Source organism: Mytilus edulis, chromosome 1 (assembly GCF_963676685.1).
Source record: "Mytilus edulis chromosome 1, xbMytEdul2.2, whole genome shotgun sequence".
NCBI classification, from domain to species: domain Eukaryota; kingdom Metazoa; phylum Mollusca; class Bivalvia; order Mytilida; family Mytilidae; genus Mytilus; species Mytilus edulis.
Window position 1 is genome coordinate 113,146,480 of NC_092344.1, and position 21,962 is coordinate 113,168,441.

The 21,962-nt window shown below is 30.7% G+C and overlaps 1 protein-coding gene across 1 annotated transcript; it reads right to left on the reverse strand.

Moving 5' to 3' along the window:
* Nucleotides 1–1,941: 1,941 nt before the first annotated feature.
* LOC139500548 (histone H2A deubiquitinase MYSM1-like) lies at nt 1,942–21,954 on the reverse strand. Its single transcript, XM_071289300.1, has 15 exons — nt 21,850–21,954; nt 19,388–19,478; nt 16,749–16,922; nt 16,117–16,215; nt 14,274–15,228; nt 13,360–13,543; nt 9,498–9,628; nt 8,812–8,912; nt 8,146–8,223; nt 7,626–7,751; nt 6,343–6,523; nt 5,890–6,017; nt 5,357–5,489; nt 4,661–4,824; nt 1,942–2,257 (listed from the first exon to the last, which is right to left on the reverse strand). The coding sequence occupies exons 1-15, from the start codon at nt 21,900–21,902 to the stop codon at nt 1,988–1,990; spliced, it is 2,868 nt and encodes a 955-aa protein (XP_071145401.1). The 5' UTR covers nt 21,903–21,954; the 3' UTR covers nt 1,942–1,987.
* Between the last annotated feature and the right edge of the window lie 8 nt (nt 21,955–21,962).

Below are 21,962 nucleotides of genomic sequence, written 5' to 3' on the forward strand. Positions count from 1 at the left end.
ACTTGCAAGAAAGACATCTTACAATCATTCCATACATCAGTTTATTTGACCTTTTTGCACCAAAAAACCCTCACAAACTTAAAATTCACCAATGGACAATGAAAATTAAGCCAAGGCCAGATGAAACCTGCCATACACTATTACCAGTGTTACGTTACTGTTGACACACATGTACACCTGACAATGCTGACCAAATATTGTTGACCTTTAACCAGTGTTACTGTCAGACATACATTTCCACCTCAGAATATTGACCAAATATTGTTGACCTTTTACCAGTGTTTCTGACAGACAGACAAGCACACTTTAGAAAACTGACCAAATATTGTTGATCAATTACCATTGTTACTGTTAGACAGACATGTACTCCTGAGAGTATTGACCAAATAGTGTTGACCTTTCAACAGTGTAACTATCAGACAGGCAAATACACCTGAGAGTTTTGACCCAATATTACCAACCTTTTACTAGTGTTACTGTCAGACAGTTATGTACACATTAGAAGATTGACCAAATATTGTTGACCTTTTAACACTGTCAGACAGACAAGTACACCTGAGAGTATTGACCAAATATTGTTCGCCTTTTTACAGTGTAACTCTAAGACAGACATATATACCTAAGAGTATTGACCAAATTTTGTTGACCTTTAACAGTGTTACTGTCAGACAGACATGTACACCTAAGAGTGTTGACCAAATATAGTTGACTTATTACCAGTGTTACTGTCAGACAGACATGTACATCTAAGAGTATTGACCAAATCTTATTTATCTTTTACCAGTGACAAACATGTACACCTAAGAGTGTTGACCAAATATTGTTGACCTATTACCAGTGTTACTGTCAGACAGACATGTACACCTTGAATATTGACCAAATATAGTTCGACTTATTACCAGTGTTACTGTCAGACAGACATGTACACCTTAGAATATTGACCAAATATAGTTCGACTTATTACCAGTGTTACTGTCAGACAGATATGTACACCTTATAATATTGACCAAATATAGTTGACTTATTACCAGTGTTACTGTCAGACAGACAAGTACACCTAAGGTAGCAATACACAGTTAGAAGTTTAGTTTCGCATTATGGCCCCTGTGAATTTTTTAAATATGAAAGTTTTTGTACAATAAAATTGATTTTTAGATAATTGAAGAATAATATAGCCTTCTTAGTGGGTTTATATGAACATTAAGATTGTTTTTAACATGTTTTATAGGCCATTTGTATGATTGACAGTCCGTATTTTCATATCCGTACCGTTCATAGGTCCATACATTATTGTAGTGTTTATCAACAAAGATTTTGCGCTCGATCTTTTCAATTCAATTTTATGGAAAAACGAGCAGATAAGCATATGATTTTTTTGTGACCACTTGATAGATATAAACCTATGGATTCAGGAAAGGTATTACTGTAATTGATTGAAATTTTCCTTTAGACCAAATTTTGGAGACTTTTGTGACATGTTCACCCCCCTTTTTTGCTATATTTTGTATCTAAGAAATGCAGATTGTTGTCATGGTTACACCCAAGAGGGATTATATTTCACCCTTATGACCATTAGAAATCAAATCTATGGAAGATTCTCTTTCTATAAGTATATACATGCATAACACACATATAAAGCCTTCTTTGTTAGACAGGAGGGGAAAGAGGGTGTTTAAAAATTATGAGTGTCAATTTTAAGTTTTTTTCCTAACTGTGTATTGCTACCTAAGAGTGTTGACCAAATATTGTTGACTTATTACAAGAATTACTTTCAGACATACATGTACACCCTGGAAGATTGACCAAGTATTATTGACTTATTACCAGTGTTCATACAACATGATTTCTGTCAGACAGACATGGTCCATTGAACCTAGTGGTAATAAATACAAATGGGCAAGCAATACATTACAGAACATTTTGTGAATAAAGAGATTCAAGTAACAATAGAAAAATCTTTATTAAAATGATTGTTCAGTACAATTTGTCAACTGTCCTGTGACAGACTATTGTCTACTAGTTGTTGTTCTTCTGTAGAAATCACACTTTCCTGTAATATTACCAGATTTTCACCACTCTGAGATTTGTCAATATTTGTTGAACTTTCATCAGAACTCTTATTTAGATCACTGTATTCAATTGCAGCATCAGAGTCTCCTTTCTGTGAGAATATCTCGGTAAATATATTCTCTATTGTTTTAAGGAATTCTGACGACAACCATTGATTGCTGGAATGTTCACTGATGGACATCAATAACTAAACAGGAAATAAGAAGAAAAAAAGTAAATTATCAATATAAAATATCTTCACATCAGGTAAAAATTATACTAATGAATGTCTTAAATAATTGTGTCCACAAGGCAAACAATCAATATCCTTTTATACTTTAAAAATGCACACAAAAAGTATTTTTTTCATATATATATGTACCCCGGTAAGCCTCAAATCTATGTCCTTTCCGCAAATCTATGTCCTTTTTAATATTGCGTCATAGACGTTCCAAATTTATGTCCTTTATTGTCTCACATCTATGTCTTTTATTGTCTCAACTCTATGTCCTGTATTGTCTCAAATCTATGTCCTGTATTGTCTCAACTCTATGTCCTGTATTGTCTCAAATCTATGTCCTTTATTAACTCAAATCTATCACCATTTTTGTCTCAAATCATGTTTTATCGAAATGTGGTGACGTAAGACATAGCAAGATGTCATCAACAATATGACTTCACTGCAAAAAAGGAATGATGGCGGAGCAGGACACAATTCCAAATGAGGGATACGTTATATATCTAGTAAGCGGGAAAAATGGTATTTCAAAGAATCCAAATCCAGAAGTGTTTTTGGCGAATATGCTATGAAAAAATGGACTGCAGTGTTTACATCTGGTTTCTGAAGAGAAAGAATATGCCAAAACATAAAGAATGATTCTTCTCGGGGAAAGATTTTCGTTTTTAAAGACATAATGTCATTTTGTCTAAGGTTGTTTATTTTTTATATTTCGTATTGTTATCAAGACGTAATGAGTAAAAGGAAGTAACGATAATTACTACAGAACAATTAAACACAGGATCAAGAAATGCAAACAATTTGAAAATGTTGTAGTCTTACAATAAAATGTAAATCATACAATAAAAATTACACATGCATGTAAAAATTTTAAGCACACACATGGAGAACACATCCCAATTTAACATTGAATTATGGAAAATGACTTAATAAAACAAAAATCCTATAAGGCCGTACTTATTAGATTGGCATAAATTTGCGCATGGCGAAACAAACTAAAAATTTTTTTAGAAAAGAACACAGATTTGAGGCCGTATCTTTTTTAACGAACATAGATTTGCGAATGACGTCACGATTGAAAACAAATTTGAAAATAGGACACAGATTTGAGGCCGTATCTTTTTTAACGGACATAGATTAGCGATTGACGTCACGATGGGGCACATATTTGAGAAACAGACACAGATTTGAGGCCGTACACAGATCTGAGGTTTACATATATCTTATTATAATACATTTATCTAACATCAGGGATACTATGATTATATTAAAATTTTATAAATAAACTCATCATAGATACCAGGATTAAATTTTGTATATACGCCAGACGCGTTAATAAAATTATTATTAAGAATTATTTAGACATATTAGAAGTCAATCATTTAATTTCATCATATTTTGGAAACTTTACAGTCAAGATAGGTATTAAAGTTAGGAATAATTTTTCCATTAAAAAATAATTAAATATCATTTTTACTCAAATCCAAACAGTCACTGTCATATTTGGGCTAGATTTCTTTTTGCAAATATTTTACCATATAAATAAATTCAGACTGATTCCATATCAGCAGGTTAGGTAATTTGAGCTTATGTTACTTCTAGCAGTCTTTGATACAGAATAGTAATTTATTGTTTGTATGAACTGACTTTTTACCTAATATACCTTTATTATAGAGTTGAGTGGTTTTGGTGAACATGTATTAATTTACATAAAAATAAGAAGAAATGATATGATTGCCTATGAAAAAAAAAAATGATTGCCAATGAGACAACTATCCATTAGAGACCTAATGATTTAGACCTAAGCAACTGTAAGTCCAAAATATGAATAGGATAGTGTTCTTGTTTGAATTGTTTTCCATTTGTAATTTGGTGGACATTTATATCTTGCTATGTGGAAGGATGTTGCTCGTTGTTTAAGTCTGTACAATAACCTATAGTTGCTAACCTTCTACATTATTTGGTATCTGGTGGAGAGTTTGCAATCATACCACAGCTTCTTATTTTGTATATGTAATCCTATTTGATGAACAATCATTTGAGAATATATTTAAATCATTTAATTGAATGTTGTATAGAGTTTTAAAGATTCATTATGCACCTAAACAGCCCAAAGAAAGAAGCAAATATGCGTAACTAAGGACCTATCCTTCAACTAACCATACCAAGGAGACCTGTATGATCCCAGTATTCACATGCTTAGTCATACTTTAAGAGACTGTTTGGTAAATTTGAATTATTGAGTTGCTATCTCATTGAAATTTACCACACAACACCATTTATTCATATCTAAAAGAACAAGTATTTTGCAATGAAGGATATGAACACTGTATCCTAGTCATACTATGATATATCTATGTATATAAACCATACCTTAGAAAGACATGTGTGTCCAGTAAATGACCTGTATGGTCCGAGTATTTCCACTCTATTATGATAGCCACTGTATTTCTCTGCTAACTGTCGTATTACAGATAACATTGCTTCTTGATCCATATTATCCTGGACTATATCATAGTCAAACTTGTAAGGCTTGTCTGAAATAAATAATATTTTTTGGAGTCAGAGGAGTGATTATTGAAATATGATCACCATGTAATAACATAAACTGTAAAAAGTCTTAGTTTCAATCTGACTAATGACATGACCAAAACACTTTATATTTATTATTTCTTTAGGCCATGTATTTGAGCTCTTGTTTTAATTGTTTTTCAAAATTTTTGGTAATTCCTGGTATTCTTTTTATGTATTATCATAACTACCTTGAATTGTTATACATGTATTATATATTGAACGAGTGGCTTTTGCTTAAAATGTGCTTTATAACAAATCCTGATTTCCATCAAATTCTTGAAAATTAAAGGATAATAAAATAATTACCATTATACAAAAAAAGTAAGCTTTTGTATATAATAATGACTTGCAGGCATTGAACTAAACCCATGTAAGTTTGCATCTTGGACAAAGAAACATTTTAATACACTAGTCAAATGACAGACAGCAATGATTTGTTTTAGCTTTTTCAACTTGATGCTGATCAAATTTTACATTTTGATAAGAAATACTTACTACACATTTGAACAAGATTGACTTCCTCACTAACTGTCAAGCACTGCACATCAGATGACATGTTGGGATTTAATCTGTTGTATGGACTGACAATAATACCAATGTATCTATTACCTCCCTTGGAAAACCATTCCTATTTAGTACAAACAAAATAAAATAACTGACAATTATACCAATGTATGAGGGGGGCAGGACCTTTTTTCCGGATGTCAGGATTGGGTGTTTTAAGCTCTGGATTTAGGGATTGATCCTTTCGGAATCCAAGTTCCTTTCTTTTTTCAAATTTTGGGATTTATTTATTTTTTTAAATTCGGGACCTCTGGACTTCATGTTTTGAAGCCCGGGATTTTGGGATCAGGACCCCTCCAACCCTCTCATGTATCTATTAACTCCCATGGAAAACCTTTCCTATGTAGTAAAATCAAAAAATATTGATAATTTATATACTGGTTGAACTTGATATTTTAAAATCACTATCATATATTAATATATTGATATTTAGATATAAAGTTTTACTACAAACAAGTGAATACCTGAAATTTAAGCTGTGTTTCCATATCTCTGATAGAAGGATCAGGGTTAAAGGTTGGATGTGAGTGATACCATCCCACAACTGACATACCATACTTGTGGATCTCTTCACTGGCCTGAGTCTGGGAAACTAAAATAAACAACCAGTGGTCATTTACTAAGTCCAATGTTTTGGACGAATGATCTTCCAAATAAATAATCACCAACTGAATAGGTTTAAATTGTAAAATTTGGAGTTGTATGGTTAGTTACAAGACAAAATTCTTACAGATAACCATAAACTTTTCTTTGCATAAAAACTTTGAGCTCCACTCAAAAAGTGTTAAATCTAGTATGAGATTCTTGTTTTTGAGAGGTGATGTGACTGATGTCTGCAGTTTAGTAAAATGGGATCAAATTATGTAGTTCAAAGGCGTAAAAAGAAGGAATTTATATTTATAAAAAACTCCTTTTACCTGGATCCATCTCACACTGCATGCCTGTACTAATACTATTACATGGTATAGCCATTGTGACACTGAGAGTACCACCACAGCACTGTCCTCCCAGCATACCTATCACCTCTGTTTTAGATACATGAGCATGGACATCCATAATCACTAGACAGGAATTGTAGATTTCAACGCCTATTGGTGCCTTAAAAATAAATTGAAAGATGAAAATATAGTTATGTTATTATTCATCACTACTCTTTATATAAGTTTTGAAATATTCAAATTTAATTACGTAAAATGTGATGATGGTAGGAAAAATGTATCTCTTACTCACTTATAAACAAATATTAGGGTATGTTTGTAAATAGACACATGAATTAATTTCCATGGTCCACTAGGCGGCATATATCCAACATCTATTCTCTAAACAATTATAACTCCATGTGGTGAACCAACACTGTGTTGTTTACTTTTGTTAAGAGTTTCCAGAAGTGGATACCTTGGTACACAGGGTTGTCAATTTATACAAAAATAGTGAGAAAAACTTAAAAAAACATTATGACAACAGTTGTTGGGACCATGGGATATTCCCCCCTTGATGTCCTGCATCATAAAACAAAACAAACTCGATATTTTTAACAAACTTAATTTTTCTATACTCATCATATCTATTTAATTTCTGTATGTAAATTGTCCAAATGATACCTGCCTGGCTGGAAAAACATGTCAACCAATATTAATAAAATTGCAGACTTTTTAAGTGTCATTGTCATATAAAAATTAAATGTACTTACTGGATTCTCCTGAGTAAATGATTCACATGGAATTTGTTTAACTGTACTTACTGGATTCTCCTGAGTAAAGGATTCACATGGAATTTGTTTAAATGTACTTACTGGATTCTCCTGAGAAAATGATACACATGAAATTTGTTTAAATGTACTTACTGGAGTCTCCTGAGAAAATGATACACATGAAATTTGTTAAAATGTACTTACTGGAGTCTCCTGAGAAAATGATACACATGAAATTTGTTAAAATGTACTTACAGGAGTCTCCTGAGAAAATGATACACATGAAATTTGTTTAAATGTACTTACTGGATTCTCCTGAGAAAATGATACACATGAAATTTGTTTAAATGTACTTACTGGAGTCTCCTGAGAAAATGATACACATGAAATTTGTTTAAATGTACTTACTGGAGTCTCCTGAGAAAATGATACACATGAAATTTGTTTAAATGTACTTACTGGATTCTCCTGAGAAAATGATACACATGAAATTTGTTAAAATGTACTTACAGGATTTTCCTGAGTAAAGGATTCACATGGAATGAGTTTAAATGGATCATAAAATGTCTTGACTTCTTTTGATGATTTTATCTTCTCCTTGTCATTAGAACTTGTATCATCTAAGTGTTCCTGGTGCTAAAAGGAAAGTAAATAAATCTTAACCTAAAATGAAAGTACAACTGAAATCATAGTCCTAATAATAGTTATTTTAATAATTCTAAACACAAATCAAATATCATTCAAAAATACAGCTTGTCCTCAATCTACAAAATAGGTACACAAAACATAAGGAATTCATAGTATATCTGATTCTTTTTTATAGAGAACTCTGTGGTATCAATTATCAAAGACTTTTCCTCAACAAATAAAAATTTATTTTATAAGATATTGGCAAATGATACACGTGCACCTCAATAGTTTAACCCTGTATGATACACACCTCAATAGTTTTACCCTGTATGATACACACCTCAATAGTTTTACCCTGTATGAAACACACATCAATAGTTTTACCCTGTATGCTACACACCTCAATAGTTTTACCCTGTAATTCATCCTCATTAATCCAATTACCATAGCCATCTTTGATCTTTCTTTTTCTTGGTCTCTGTGATATAAAAGATAGTTTTAAAGTTTTTGACGAAATGCAAGATTAACTAAATGTCCTAGTAACAAGTTAATAATAGAAATCATAACTGATTTGACATTATGTTTGAAATGTTCATATTTCTTCTCTTTCTATAGCATATCTCAAAATTAAAAAGTTCATAGTAAATATTATGTGTATAGAATTATCTTTAATTAAAGTTGTTGTTTAATCATAATTTTCAGTGGCAAATCATTGATTGAATTTTTGCTTCACATATAATCACAAATACTTAATGCATGTTCAGGCAGATTCAGCTTTAAAGGCACATAATTCATTTGATTGAAATTAAATTTCCTCCATTTGTGAGTACCAGTAAAAATTGATACTACCTATATCAACTCAAAAGGTACCGAATCAATAAGATAAATAAGGAAATGTACCTATCAATGAAACAATATATTGTGTGAATCAACTTTTAAACTTGAGTACACATTGATACTAACTATAAATCTTTGTGATATTTACTGCATTTAAAAGGACATATTGTAGACCAGTCATATAAAATATAATAAGTTGTCACTAAACAAGTTGGCAACAGTACTTTACCATAGAATTTAATTTAAATCCTTTTGCAAGAACATCTCTAGAGCCCTTTTGTTTCACTCCAATTGCTGCCATCTTAACATGATGATTATAACAACTCTGCTCTGTAAAAAATATATTCAAATATATTTCTTTTAAAAAACAAAATATTAGATTAAAACAATAATAAACTTTCCTTAAATATCAACCTAAATTCAACCCTCACAAACAATTAAGATTTATACTAAGACCGTTCTTTTCCAACAGAGTGGAGTCATAATAATTTATGAGAATTTAAAACTTGAAATTATTTTTAATCAAAAGGATAAATGTATAGCACTGTAGTTTTTACCCAACTTCTTTGCTTATTTATATATATCTAAATTCAATGCATATGAGTAATTATAGGCCATTTCAATACAATACCTCCTGTACATTCATAATCATAATTTTGGTGCTTGACATCATTTTCAGCACTATGGGCTATTTTGTGTGGCAAATTTTTATTGTTAGAGGAAGCTGGAGTGCATGAGAGAACCATCAACCTTTAGCAGGAAAACTGATAATTAAGATAACAGTAAAACCCACCTGCCAAGTGTGGGGTTTCAAACTCACAACATCATCCAGTGCTTGTGATACAGTAAATGAACTACTCAGAACACTTGTCTACCAAATATTTATAATAAGCAGTTTATAATAAAAATAATTACCACAACCAAAGTTAATAGCACCAGTACATTCCAAATACATGTGGATTCTTCCAATACAATTCACATCACCACAATTCTTTAATCCAGGTCTTACTGATGTTTTATTGAGGTAGTTTGGTTTTGACTTATACCTGCAAAAATAAATCTTTTGTTTTATATGATTTTTGTATTTTAAATATACAATTGTAGTAGCTAAACTGTCCATGACAAAATTGTATGTTCAGTACAACAGTTTTCAAATATCATGAAAGAGACAATGTTTTTAAAAGTTTTGTTTGTATAAGTTAATCTTTTTGAAATCAGTTCAATATTTATATGACAATAATGCAAATGCATACATATATGAACAAGATGTGGTATGATTGCCAATGAGACAACTATCCACAAAAGTATCCACCACTGTACAAAGGAAATTGATGTAACCATCTAATTATAGGCAACCATATGTCCTTCAACAATGAGAAAAAACATACAATATAGTCATCTATAAAATATATATAAATATATACGAAAAATATGAAAGAATTCAATTGAGAAAACTCACAGCTTAATTTATAACAAAACTAATTTACAAACAAGAATGTAACCATAGTACATGGATGCCCAACTCACAGTATTATCTTCTATGTTCAGTGGACCGTGAAATCGGGGTAAAAACTTTAAAAAAGCATTGCAATTAGAAAGCTCATATCATAGGGAACATGTGTACTAAGTTTCAAGTTGATTGTACTTCAACTTCATCAATCAAAGAGCTGAAGAGCTCTGAGGGAAAAGACGGCCATTGTTTCAATTTTTAGGGGGGTATCTTTTGATAGTCTACATACAAAGAATGAGCAAAAGAACAGCTAGAACATATAGAAAGGCTGCCAATAATGAAACTAATTGTTGTTTATTGTTATTTCATTTACTTAGTCAAGAATTCATCATAGAGACAATTTGGACCAATGAGATCTGCACCTTCTAAATCAAAACATTTGATTAAAGTTGGGAGTTAATTTTTTAAAATTCAATTGAATTTAACAACTACTACAATATATTTTAGAATTTTAATTATGTACAACTGAACGGCAGGCTATAACCATTCTCAATTTTTTGTGACAGTATTCTCAAGAAAGTGAGGACTGAAAAATCTATTCAGTTTAAATTTTCCATTGATTAAGTTCCCAGTTACAACTCTTATCACAGGGATACATGTACTTATAAAATCAAATATGATTGATATAAGCTGTGTGAAGTTTGTTTCCAGATCCCACATTTTGATATATCTGTAAAATTCATGAATAAAAAGCTTTAAACTACAAAAAGCAATATTTAAAAAAAAAATTAACAAAAAATGACCACTACAATAATTATGTTGGTATGCAAAATTATTTTTTAATTGATGACTTATCATATATATACTTAATGTGACATTTTTAGTGTTCATATACATTAACTTTCATTTTAGTGGGTAATTACTCATCAATTGAGGTGCTCCTTAATTGGAGAAAGATTCTAAAAACATAACTTTACAGAAAGAATGAAAACTGCAGTTGCTCTCCCCAATCTCAATAGGTATAAACTACAAAAAGCAACATTTTTTTTTTTTTTTTTTTTTTAACCATTTCAATAATTATGTTGATACACATTTTGTTTTTATATAGAAGACTACTTATCATATACTAAATGTCACATTTTAAATGTTCAGAAACATTTACTTTGATTTTAGTGTAAAATTACTCATTTATCGAGGTGCTCCTGAATTGGAGGAAGATTCTTAAAACAGAACTTTACAGAAACCATGAAAACTGCAGTTTCTCTCCCCAATCTCATGAATCTCCATTGACATTGTTTACTGCGAAAGTTGACCTACATATTATCTGATTATAGCCTCAGATTAAAGCATTGCATGTTGGTGTGTGAATCATCTACACTACAGCAAACATCATTAGGTTTATATTTAACAAATACAGATTTTAAATTAGTATACAAATACTGTGAATGATTTTTATATTGAATAAAGGATATCCCTGTGTAGTGTGGCATTCCAACAATGACGTCACTAGGTTAGATATATATAGAATATTTCGTAATACTGATTTTTCTGGACTGTAAAAGAAACGTATATAGTGTAAGGGAAAGCTAAATATACGATAATTTCATGAGAAACAGAAGGGAAATGTGTAAAAAATGTATTTAAAGTCAATCTGTTCTCCTTGTCATTAATTTCAGTATGACATTTCGAGGGGGTTTCCAAACTATCAAAACAAAATGATTGACGTGAGGGTATGATACTCTGGCCAACCCCATTAGGGAATTGACGGCTTGAAGCCGTCTTTCCCCAAAAACTAACATGTCTAAAAACTTTAACCTGAAGCAGGACAGATTGATGGACAAATGAACTTACGAACTCAAAGAGCAGAAAAGATAATGCCCATAAATGGGGCATAAAAAAATATGACAGCAATATGACTATATGTATCTTGCTCATTATTTTTCATACTGATTAGTTACTGACTAATCAAAGAGCTGAATAGCTCTGAGGGGAAAGACGGCCCTTGTTTCTATTTAATTGATTTTTTTTGGAAGGGGAGGGGGTATATTTAAAATATTGAAATCAATTGTTGTTTATGTAATTTCATTTCCTTAGTTTAGGATTCAATTTGGACCAATGGAAGAGATCTGCATCTTCTAAATCTAAACATTCGATTAAAGTTGATAGTTTTAAATTATCTAAAATTCAACTGAATTCTTTCATTTCACAACAACTACAATATTTTTTTGAAATCTTAATTGTGTACCACTGAACTGCAGGCTAGGGCCATTTTCCATTTTTTGTGACAGTATTCTTGGATTTTAAAGTTTTTTCTTAAGAAAGTGTGGACTGAAAAATCTATTCAGTTTTAAATTTTCATTGATAAAGTTCCCAGTTACAACTGTCATCACAGGGAAACAGGTACTAATAAAAAACAATATAATTGATGTAAACTGTGTGAAGCTTGTTTCCAAATCTAAAATTTGAAATATTAGTAAATTTCATGAATAAAAAGGTTAAAACTACAAAATGCAACATTTTAAATTTTTTTATATTTTTTACCATTACAATGATTATGTTGGTACACAAAAATTTAGTTTTAATGAAAGACTACTAATCCAATGAAATGTCACATTTTAAGTGTTAAAATACATTAACTTTTATTTTAGTGGATAATTACTCATCAATTGAGGTGCTCCTGAATTGGAGGAAGATTCTCAATACAGAATTTTTACAGAAAAAAATAATAAAATCGTTTCTCTCCCCTATCTCATGTAACCCCACGATCTTTGTTTACTTTGAAAGTTGTTCAACAGTTGACCTACAAATTAAAGTATTGCATGTTGATGTTTGAATCATCTACAGCAAACAATATTATGTTTAAATTGAACAAATACCAATGTGTAATTAGTGCACGATCTCTGAGAATGATTTAAATAACCAGTAAAGGATATCCCTGCTTCTGCCTAGTGTGGCATTCCAAGAATGACGTCACTATAAAATACAATGTAGGTTGGATATATTTAGAATATCTCGTCATACTGATTTTTCCGGATTGTAAAAGAAACGTCAATAATGTAAAGGAGGGCTCAAGATACGATAATTTCGTGAGAAACAGAAGGGAAATGTGTCAAAAAGTGTTTAAAGTCAAACTATTCATTTCTGGGTCTCCTTCTCTTCAATCTAAGTAAGATTTGTTGGGGGGTTTTCCACATTATAAAAACAAAATGAATGATGTGAGGGAATGTCACTCTGGTCAACCCCATAGGGGATTGACGGCTTGAAGCCGTCTTTCCCCAAAAATGTAATATCTTACTCTGACATAACATTTACAAACAAACAACCTACCAAGAGTCCAGTATAAAATTTCTGATTTTGACGTAACGGTCAGGAGTTTTTGATGGCCGTCCATCAAAGAATTCCAAATGAACTTTTCTTTCTTCTATTGATATAAGATCTGGTTCAATTAATTTTTCCTCTGTTGGTACTGGAAATTCCATAACTTCACCATTAGATAACACAACCATATTGGCTGAAAAAGAGACATAAGTATAGATTATAACATGCCCTTTTCCATATTGGCCCTGGTATCATCCTGAGACTCCCATATCGGCCTTGAGGCTTTAGCCGAGGGCCAATATGGGTCCAGGGATGATACCCAGGCCAATATGGAAAAGACATGTTATAATCTTTTTATCACATATTTAAGTTTTGCAGAAAAGAGAAAAAAAAGTCAATTATAACAATTTAATGAAACATAAAAGGTAAAATCTTACACATTTTATCACAAACGTGTCGTGAAGGACGCGATGACGTCACATCATTTGGAATCAGGGTACAATATCAATATACTCTTTTTTGCCCCCGGCAATTTTGAGGTTATTGCATATGCAAAACCTAAGGTATTCATAACAAATATGTGATAATCATTTATATATTTTAAATTTTCCTGTCCTAAATTGTTTTTTGTTTTGGGGAGGTCAAAAGACTTAAATTATATATATTATAATTATATAGAATATTGTTATATTTATATAAAGTAATTTTTCTTTACACACACTAAAGACACAGGGACTTCTAGTCAAGACTTTAATCACAAGCAAACTTTGTGAGAAAAAAAATCCTATTAACCAAACCATAAAATTTAGTTTTACAAAATATAAATTTCAACTGGAAGCATTATCCAAAAGTCATAGTTACCCTTCAGTACATAAATACCAAGCAATGGGAGTTATACCTATTACCCTTCATTTTTAACATACCTATTCTTTTTTCTACATGCTGACTAGAATCTGATTGGTTTCCTCCCTCAGATAATCCATCCTCTGATGATTCAGAAACCAGGACATTCTCCATTCTCTCTGTGTCACAAGATGATTCTTCCAAGTCTTTTATTTCTTCTGGCATTTCATCTTCTGTACTTTGTATCACTGTTTCTGTCTTGTTACTCTTTGATCTTACTTTAGCTGACTTGAGTAAACTTTCATAAACAGAATTAGGTGATGTTGACCTATTTTTAAGAATGACATTGTCGTCCATTTCATCGTCATCGTTTTCAATGTCAATGTCAATATCTTCTTCATCTTCCTGTCCGTCACCAGATCCACTAACAATGTCAGCTACAGCACAGAAACCATCTAGATTTTCAATGAGCCCTGTAGATTTCTCCAGCTTATGTTCTAATGTTGGACTCAACTGAACGCTGGGTATTGTCACAACTTCTAAAACATCATTTAAACCAATGCTTTCATTGCATGTGGATGTTATATCTCTAGAGGAAATAACCTTCACATTTTTAATTTTGACAAGAGGTGCTTGTTTGGAAACTTTTGGTGGCTTGGAATCAATAATCTCAGATTGGTGCTTTATAACAGTAGCATTATTAGATCTATTTTTCTTATTTTTATTGGCCTCAATCCTGTGTTTTTTCTTCATACTTTCATGTGTCTTTTCTTCCTTGTATCTACTTGTACTCGGGAGTGTTTCTGAAGTTAACATTTTTTCAAGTTCTGTCACTTTTGTTTCTGTCGTATTATTTTCTGTTTTTTCAAGTAAGGAATAATTTTGAGGATGAATGTGATTTTCTGTCTTAATAGTAAAGGTTGAAGCAGATACAGTTGGCTGTGCAGTAGTTACAGCTTTTAACATCTGTTCCAATGTAGAGGGATATGGCTTCTCGTCCGCACACTTTTCATCACCTTTATCCTGACATTTAGTCTGAAATATTATATCATATATATATGTACAATTTAAAACACCATTTAAACTAATTCAGCACTTACAATCTAAGCAAATTGCAATCATTACCAGAGTATGATTATTACAGCTCATCTTCTTTTTCATTTTTCATTAAATGCTAGACTTTAATGCTTGCAATTTTTGTCTGTGGTATACAATGACATTTAGCTAAGTTTCCTAGAAATAATAGTAAATTAAAAAAATAACACAAGACAATACAAAGTAACATGCAAGTCTAAACGACTCAAATTACCTTCATAAAATGACTGATTTGTGAGAACATTTTGTGCAAACATTTAGCATAAATTTCCTTAATTCATTTTGTTTGATTTGAAAACATTGCTCCTTAAGAATTTTGTGACAAGATGACCCTAACTTCAAGAAGAATACAATGAATGCTCTCTTCAACGATATAAAATTTATGACAGATCAAAAAATCTAAAATAATTTTTGTACGGAATCATGCCTTTTTCACTATCTATCTGAATAACTCTTTTCTGACCAATATATAGCTAGACAACAGTTGTGTTTATGTAAATCATTAAAGCTTTTAGATTTTGTCACTTTGTATTTGTTTGAATATGAATTTAGAAAAATAAGCAGTACAGACTAGTATGAAATTTCATCAGGAACCATATAAAAATAAAATCACAATACATAATATGACTTTTTAAAGCAAAGAATCATCAAACTGTTCAAACAGCCTCATTTGTGCAATTGAAGGAATGCTTCTCAGTTGTAGTAACCTGACAACAAATGATAAACAACCTAACCATAACCCAACATGTACAACATTGTAAGTATAACAGGATTAGAAGTCTGACAAAGGAGGGACTAAACATTTATTCTGATAAACTATAAACAAACCTGTTGTTTAAAATATTGTTGTGCAAAATTCTTCACTTGTAGATTTGTTCTGGTTTGAATTAACTCTGCAATTTTTGACCAGCTTCTACCATATACCTCCTACAAGAAAACATCAATGACTAAGATTATAATGTTAATTATGACTTAAAAATAAGGTAAACATATATAATTATATTTCATGTTGATCAATAAATAGTTAATTGAAATGTCTATTTACTGTCTTGCTTGTGCAGCCCTCATTTTAATGTTTTTTTATGTCACTGAAACTGGAAACATCAAGCCTTAGCCTCACTTTCACAACTTTCATTGCAAAAGAGACAAAAAAAACTATGTACAATGATATCTGACACAAAAATAGATAGTGGACAAGTACAATAGGTTGCAAACCAGCAAAACCGAATTAAGTGTTTACATATATCTTCCTGACATTTGAAAAAGGATGGATATTTAAGTCTCAGTAATTGTCAGATTTTTTTATGTCTCAGGTATAAAGCAAATACAAAATGATTAATTATAGTCTGTGTCTTATCCATTTTTCAAATTTCATTCTGAGGAAAACTTGACCCCTAAATATGACTATTGGTGTGTTAATCATGCTAATACTATGAGTATGATAAAATTGTATATCCTACCAATCCCTTATAAAACATGTTCTTTTCTTCTTCACTCCAGGGTTGCTTGTGAGTTGTCAAGTTTCTCATGTTACGCCTACGATTCTGACCATTCATATAATATTGTTCTTCCTGTAACATTTTCTCGATAGTCGCTTTAGACTTCTCATCAATGTAACTATCCATACTCCATCCCTACAATAATGTGTGTTTTCATTTACAGTGTTAATAATGTTTTAATGCAGTTATTTACACAGTAAATCATTGTATGATTTAAAATTCAGTTTTATTAGATAGGTTTTACTCTTTTTTTTTTTTTTTAATTTCTACAGTAGAGATAACAAAAAAGATGGATGTGTTTTTTAAAACATAACATTTATAACTATTAGAGTATTTCTATAAAAGCATGCAAATCAAACCATTGATCAAACATGTATATTTGTTTGGATGTTTGCAAACAACAGGTAGGCAGAGTTTCAGTCTGTATACTATATCCGTGAATTTAATTGGACAAAAAACATTAACAATCCCAATTTATATATCAAACAAATAAACTCTGCCTACTTAATTGATCTTAATTGTTTGCAAACATAGTAAAAAAACATAGTAAAAAAACAGCGAGCAAGTTAATCAAAGATTTGCTATGCATGCTTCTACAGAAAAGCTGTAATGATACAATGAATGTGCAATTACAAAATACATATAATAAGTCTCTTTACCTTTAGCTTTTGTTTATAATTCAAATCATTTATCAGAATATGTACAAATTGTTAACTTTTTAAATATTACATGACTTGGATGTAGAGTTGTTTCATTGGCACTCATACCACATCTTCTTTTTGTCGAGCCTTCGACTTTAGTCGAAAAAGCGAGACTAAGCGATCCTACATTCCGTCGTCGTCGGCGTCGTCGGCGGCGTCAACAAATATTCACTCTGTGGTTAAAGTTTTTGAAATTTTAATAACTTTCTTAAACTATACTGGATTTCTACCAAACTTTGACAGAAGCTTGTTTATGATCATAAGATAGTATCCAGAAGTAAATTTTGTAAAAACAAAATTCCATTTTTTCCGTATTTTACTATAAATGGACTTAGTTTTTTCTGCGGGGAAACATTACATTCACTCTGTGGTTAAAGTTTTTAGAATTTTAATAACTTTCTTAAACTCTCCTGGGTTTGTACCAAACTTGGACAGAAGCTTGTTTATGATCATAAGATAGTATCCAGAAGTAAATTTTGTAAATAAATAAATCCATTTTTTCCATATTTTACTTTTAAATGGACTTAGATTTTCTGCGGGGAACCATTACATTCACTCTGTGTTTAAAGTTTTTAAAATTTTAATAACTTTCTTAAACTATCCTGGATTTGTACCAAACTTGGACAGAAGCTTATTTATGATCATAAGATTGTATCCAGAAGTAAAGTTTGTAAAAAGATTACTCCGTTTTTTCTGTAATTTACTTTTAAATGGACTTAGATTTTCTTACAATCATAAAATAGTAACAAGAGGAATATTTTATTGATTTTTTTCCTCATTGTTGTTGAGTCTGCGATTTACAGCAAAAATAGGCGAGACACTGGGTTCCGCGGAACCCTTACAAATTTTTTATAAATACATGTACTAACTAATTCATTGTTTAAGTGCAACATATGATAATATTTGTGCGAAGAAAAATTACTTGAAACTTTACAAACTCTGTCTATGAATGTTTCAAAAAGTACCATTGTCAATGAATTACAACTTTCTTTTTTAAATTATCCTTATCCTATCATGAAATGTTAAAACAACTGATGTTTTGTACTAAAAGGTTCATCTCAATTTATATATATCTCACTTTGGTTCAGAAATTCCCAGATCTGCAGAGATATATTTCAAGACAATACATATTTACTGTGATGTGTACTCCTATTCTTATGAAATAAAAACCTGAATCCAATTCATAAGGGTCGGCAGGGAGTTCAAATTTATCAAAAAATTATATTTTATGTTTACACATGAATTTTACTTTCCTGAGTCTGTTGTTTTATTTTTATTTGAGTGTTTTAAGATGGAATATAACACTACAGGGAGATAACTCTGTAAAAACCAGCTGAATGTGTTAATCTACTTCTATCTATAGGCAATATTATTTAAGCTTCTCAGTGATCAAAATTAGTGTAAGCCAAACTGATACAATGTATACCGGTATATCCAATGAATTTTTTTTTGATGAAGTGTGTGATTCAAGTTTTTATTTTTTTTTATTCTCTTGTCAATGGGTCCAAGTAAATATTTTGTCAAATTTCATGAAAATTAAACAATCCAAATCATTTTTCGTCAAGGTGTTTGGTATCCCCTATTTTGACAATTTTAGCTATTGTGTCTGTTTTGTTTACGCATCGTTGTAAATATAATGAAATTTGGTGTGACTGTCATACAAGTGAGAGGTTTAGCGCTATAAAACCCGGTTCAATCTACCATTTTCTACATTCATTGACATTTGAAAATGCCTGTACCAAGTCAGGAATATGACAGTTGTCCAATTGTTTGATGTGTTTTATCATTTGATTTTGCCATTTGATTAGGAACTTTCTGTTTTGAATTTTCCTCAGAGTTCAGTTTTTTTGTGATTTTACTTTTTAAATACAACAACTTGTGCAGTCATATACTCTTTACCTGTTCAAGCATCCATGCTGGATTAGTGTACTCAGGTAGCAAATTAGCACTTTTGGATGGAAGTTCATTTGTATCGTAAACATCGTTTGCCCTGAAAATATACACCACAGATTACAGCAGAAATTCAACTATTTCATTTGTAAATATATGCATTGTAACACATGCATAACAAAAGACATAAACAAAAGCTACTATCTGACAAAAAAAATAATATATGTCTGATTAAGGTTACATCATAAAAAAAGGGTTGGTATTACTTGATTTATTTCACTTAGCAGGGTTAAACAAATAAGCTTATCATAGACCAGTCCATCTACAGACAGGTGTTTAGGATAAATTCATCAATGAAGTGTCCAGTCATACATGTAGTCATATACATTGATTCTGTTAAAATATGTAACCTTATATGTGTGTTTACAATGTAAATAATGAGACAAACACGTTGATTTTGTTGTTAAATTAAGTATAAAATCATGTTAAAAATGTCACATTTAAACAATTGTAAATATATAATGTAACTATGACGCTTACAAAAAAATGCATTTGTCGTTATTCTTCTATAATGTTCATATATACTTTTGATTCCTTTTATTTTAAATGAATTTTTTTTTAGGACAGGATAAAACTTTTTGTAGGATTTTTTAAAATTTTTATAAATTTGTAGATTTTAATCTATTTTATTTTTCCCATTTCACAAAATCAATTCTTTAGGCTATCAGTTTGGTGACTATGATCTGATGATAGGTGATAAGAAATCAGTAATTATGATTGTAATGGGAATCATCCTGATCACACACATCTTCAAATAAACAGTAGGAGTCCTTATGCAAATTAAAACTGTAAGCCCCGCCAATTGAAGAAAAACATTGTTAATACATCAGTATTTCTATCTTATTTTTCAATTCAATTTTACTGTTGTGTCTTGATTTCGAGTCCTGTGGTCCATCTTGCCATGGTACAAGTTGTTTATGGGTCAAGTTAACCCATATTTTTTATGATTGAATTATTTCCCTTGATTATTGTTCTTTTTTTATAGGGGAAGGGGGAGGACAAGAAAGAGTTTATTTCATTCCATCAGTCAGTTGCAAGTTTCATTAAACCAGCTGCCATATTTATGATTCTGAACATTCCCACATTGAGCAAATTTGATTTAATTTATTGGCAATCCTATATTCGCTTTTGACATCAAGTTCAGTTATTATTTTTTTTAAATAAATTTGTGACGGATACAAAATGACAGAATCGGTTCTCAAATTAGGGCCAGTTGGGTAATTGTTAACAAACATGTACTTTATTGGTCTTCCAAGTTTGAAACTATAACGTTCATACATAAATTTTTAATAAAGTACATGTGAGTTAGTTTACGAGAGTGAAAATTGTACATGCGAGAATTTAATATTTACTTTTATTATAGTCTGCTTACATGATTTATTAAATTTAAAAGATTGTAAATATTCTTTTAGAGATATACTGGATATACCACATGTAAAAACTACACAGTTTGGTAAGAAAAGTTTTAAATTTGCAATTACTACTCTGTCGAACAGCCTATCTGACCATTTTAGGACTGAAAACATTTTTTTCTTAATTTAAGAGCCTTATACAGTCTTGGAATGGTTCAAATTGTTGTTGTCCTGCATGTAGATAAGCTTTTTCATATTTTAAAAGTTGCTTTAACATGTAAGTATGCCTTAAATGTTTGCATGTGTGCTATATTTTTATTTGTGCTTAATTTTCAGTTGTACCTAAATTTTAGTTGTGCTTTGGCTTGTTTAGATATGTATTTTATTAGTGCTTTGCATGTATTTCAATATGCCTGTGCTGTTATATATCTTGTCTGCATATTGAATTTATGTTAATTTATATACGGTAAAAAGCTCTTCAGAGCTTATGTTTGTATTGTTACATGTGAACCGAATCAAAATAAAATTTCATATTTGTATAGAGACAATCCAGTGTCAACAGTGACACCTACAGAATACCATAAACTGGACTTGGAGGTAATCCGAATAATTATGATGTCTCGAAAGGCTTTTATATTTTTTTTCTTTGATGCCTTAAAGTCCCTGTAAGGGGTCAAAGCAATAAATTATGAAAGACTTTCAAAATGTCATAATTATTTGGACTAGCTTAGAGAATGCCGATTCTTTTAGGCCAGAGAGTTCAACTACAGGATTGATTTAGCAACTCGTCCATTTATATATCTGTTTACTGCGAAAAGTCAACTGCCAAAATATGCTGCCATTGAAAAAATGCACTTTTCAATATCTTTTACTTAATTTAGATTATGCTATTTTCTAAAAAGTACAGACTATACACATTTTGTTTTTCGCAAGAAGATGTCAGTTTTGTCAGTTGTCAGTTATGTTATGTAAATTAAAAAAAATATGGTTTGAGCAATTATTTGAAAAATTTATAGGACAATGCTTTATGTGTTTTTATATTGACAAAACGATGCTAACTCTAGTTTAAATTCAAAATCTCCTTCGATGTCGATTTCTCCGTCTTCTGCCATTATTATTTTGATGATTTGTTTCGAATAAAGATAATATATGAATAAAACTATAGTTAAAAA

What these genes read in the sequence shown, in the direction of transcription:
- LOC139500548 (XM_071289300.1), bottom strand. Translation starts at nt 21,902, where the DNA reads ATGGCAGAAGACGGAGAAATCGACATCGAAGGAGATTTTGAATTTAAA. An exon ending in AAACACAGCTTAAATTTCAG is followed by an intron (nt 5,490 to 5,889) that starts GTATTCACTTGT and finishes TGTACTAAATAG; the next exon opens with GAATGGTTTTCCAAGGGAGG. An exon ending in CAATCTTGTTCAAATGTGTA is followed by an intron (nt 4,825 to 5,356) that starts GTAAGTATTTCT and finishes TATTTATTTCAG; the next exon opens with ACAAGCCTTACAAGTTTGAC.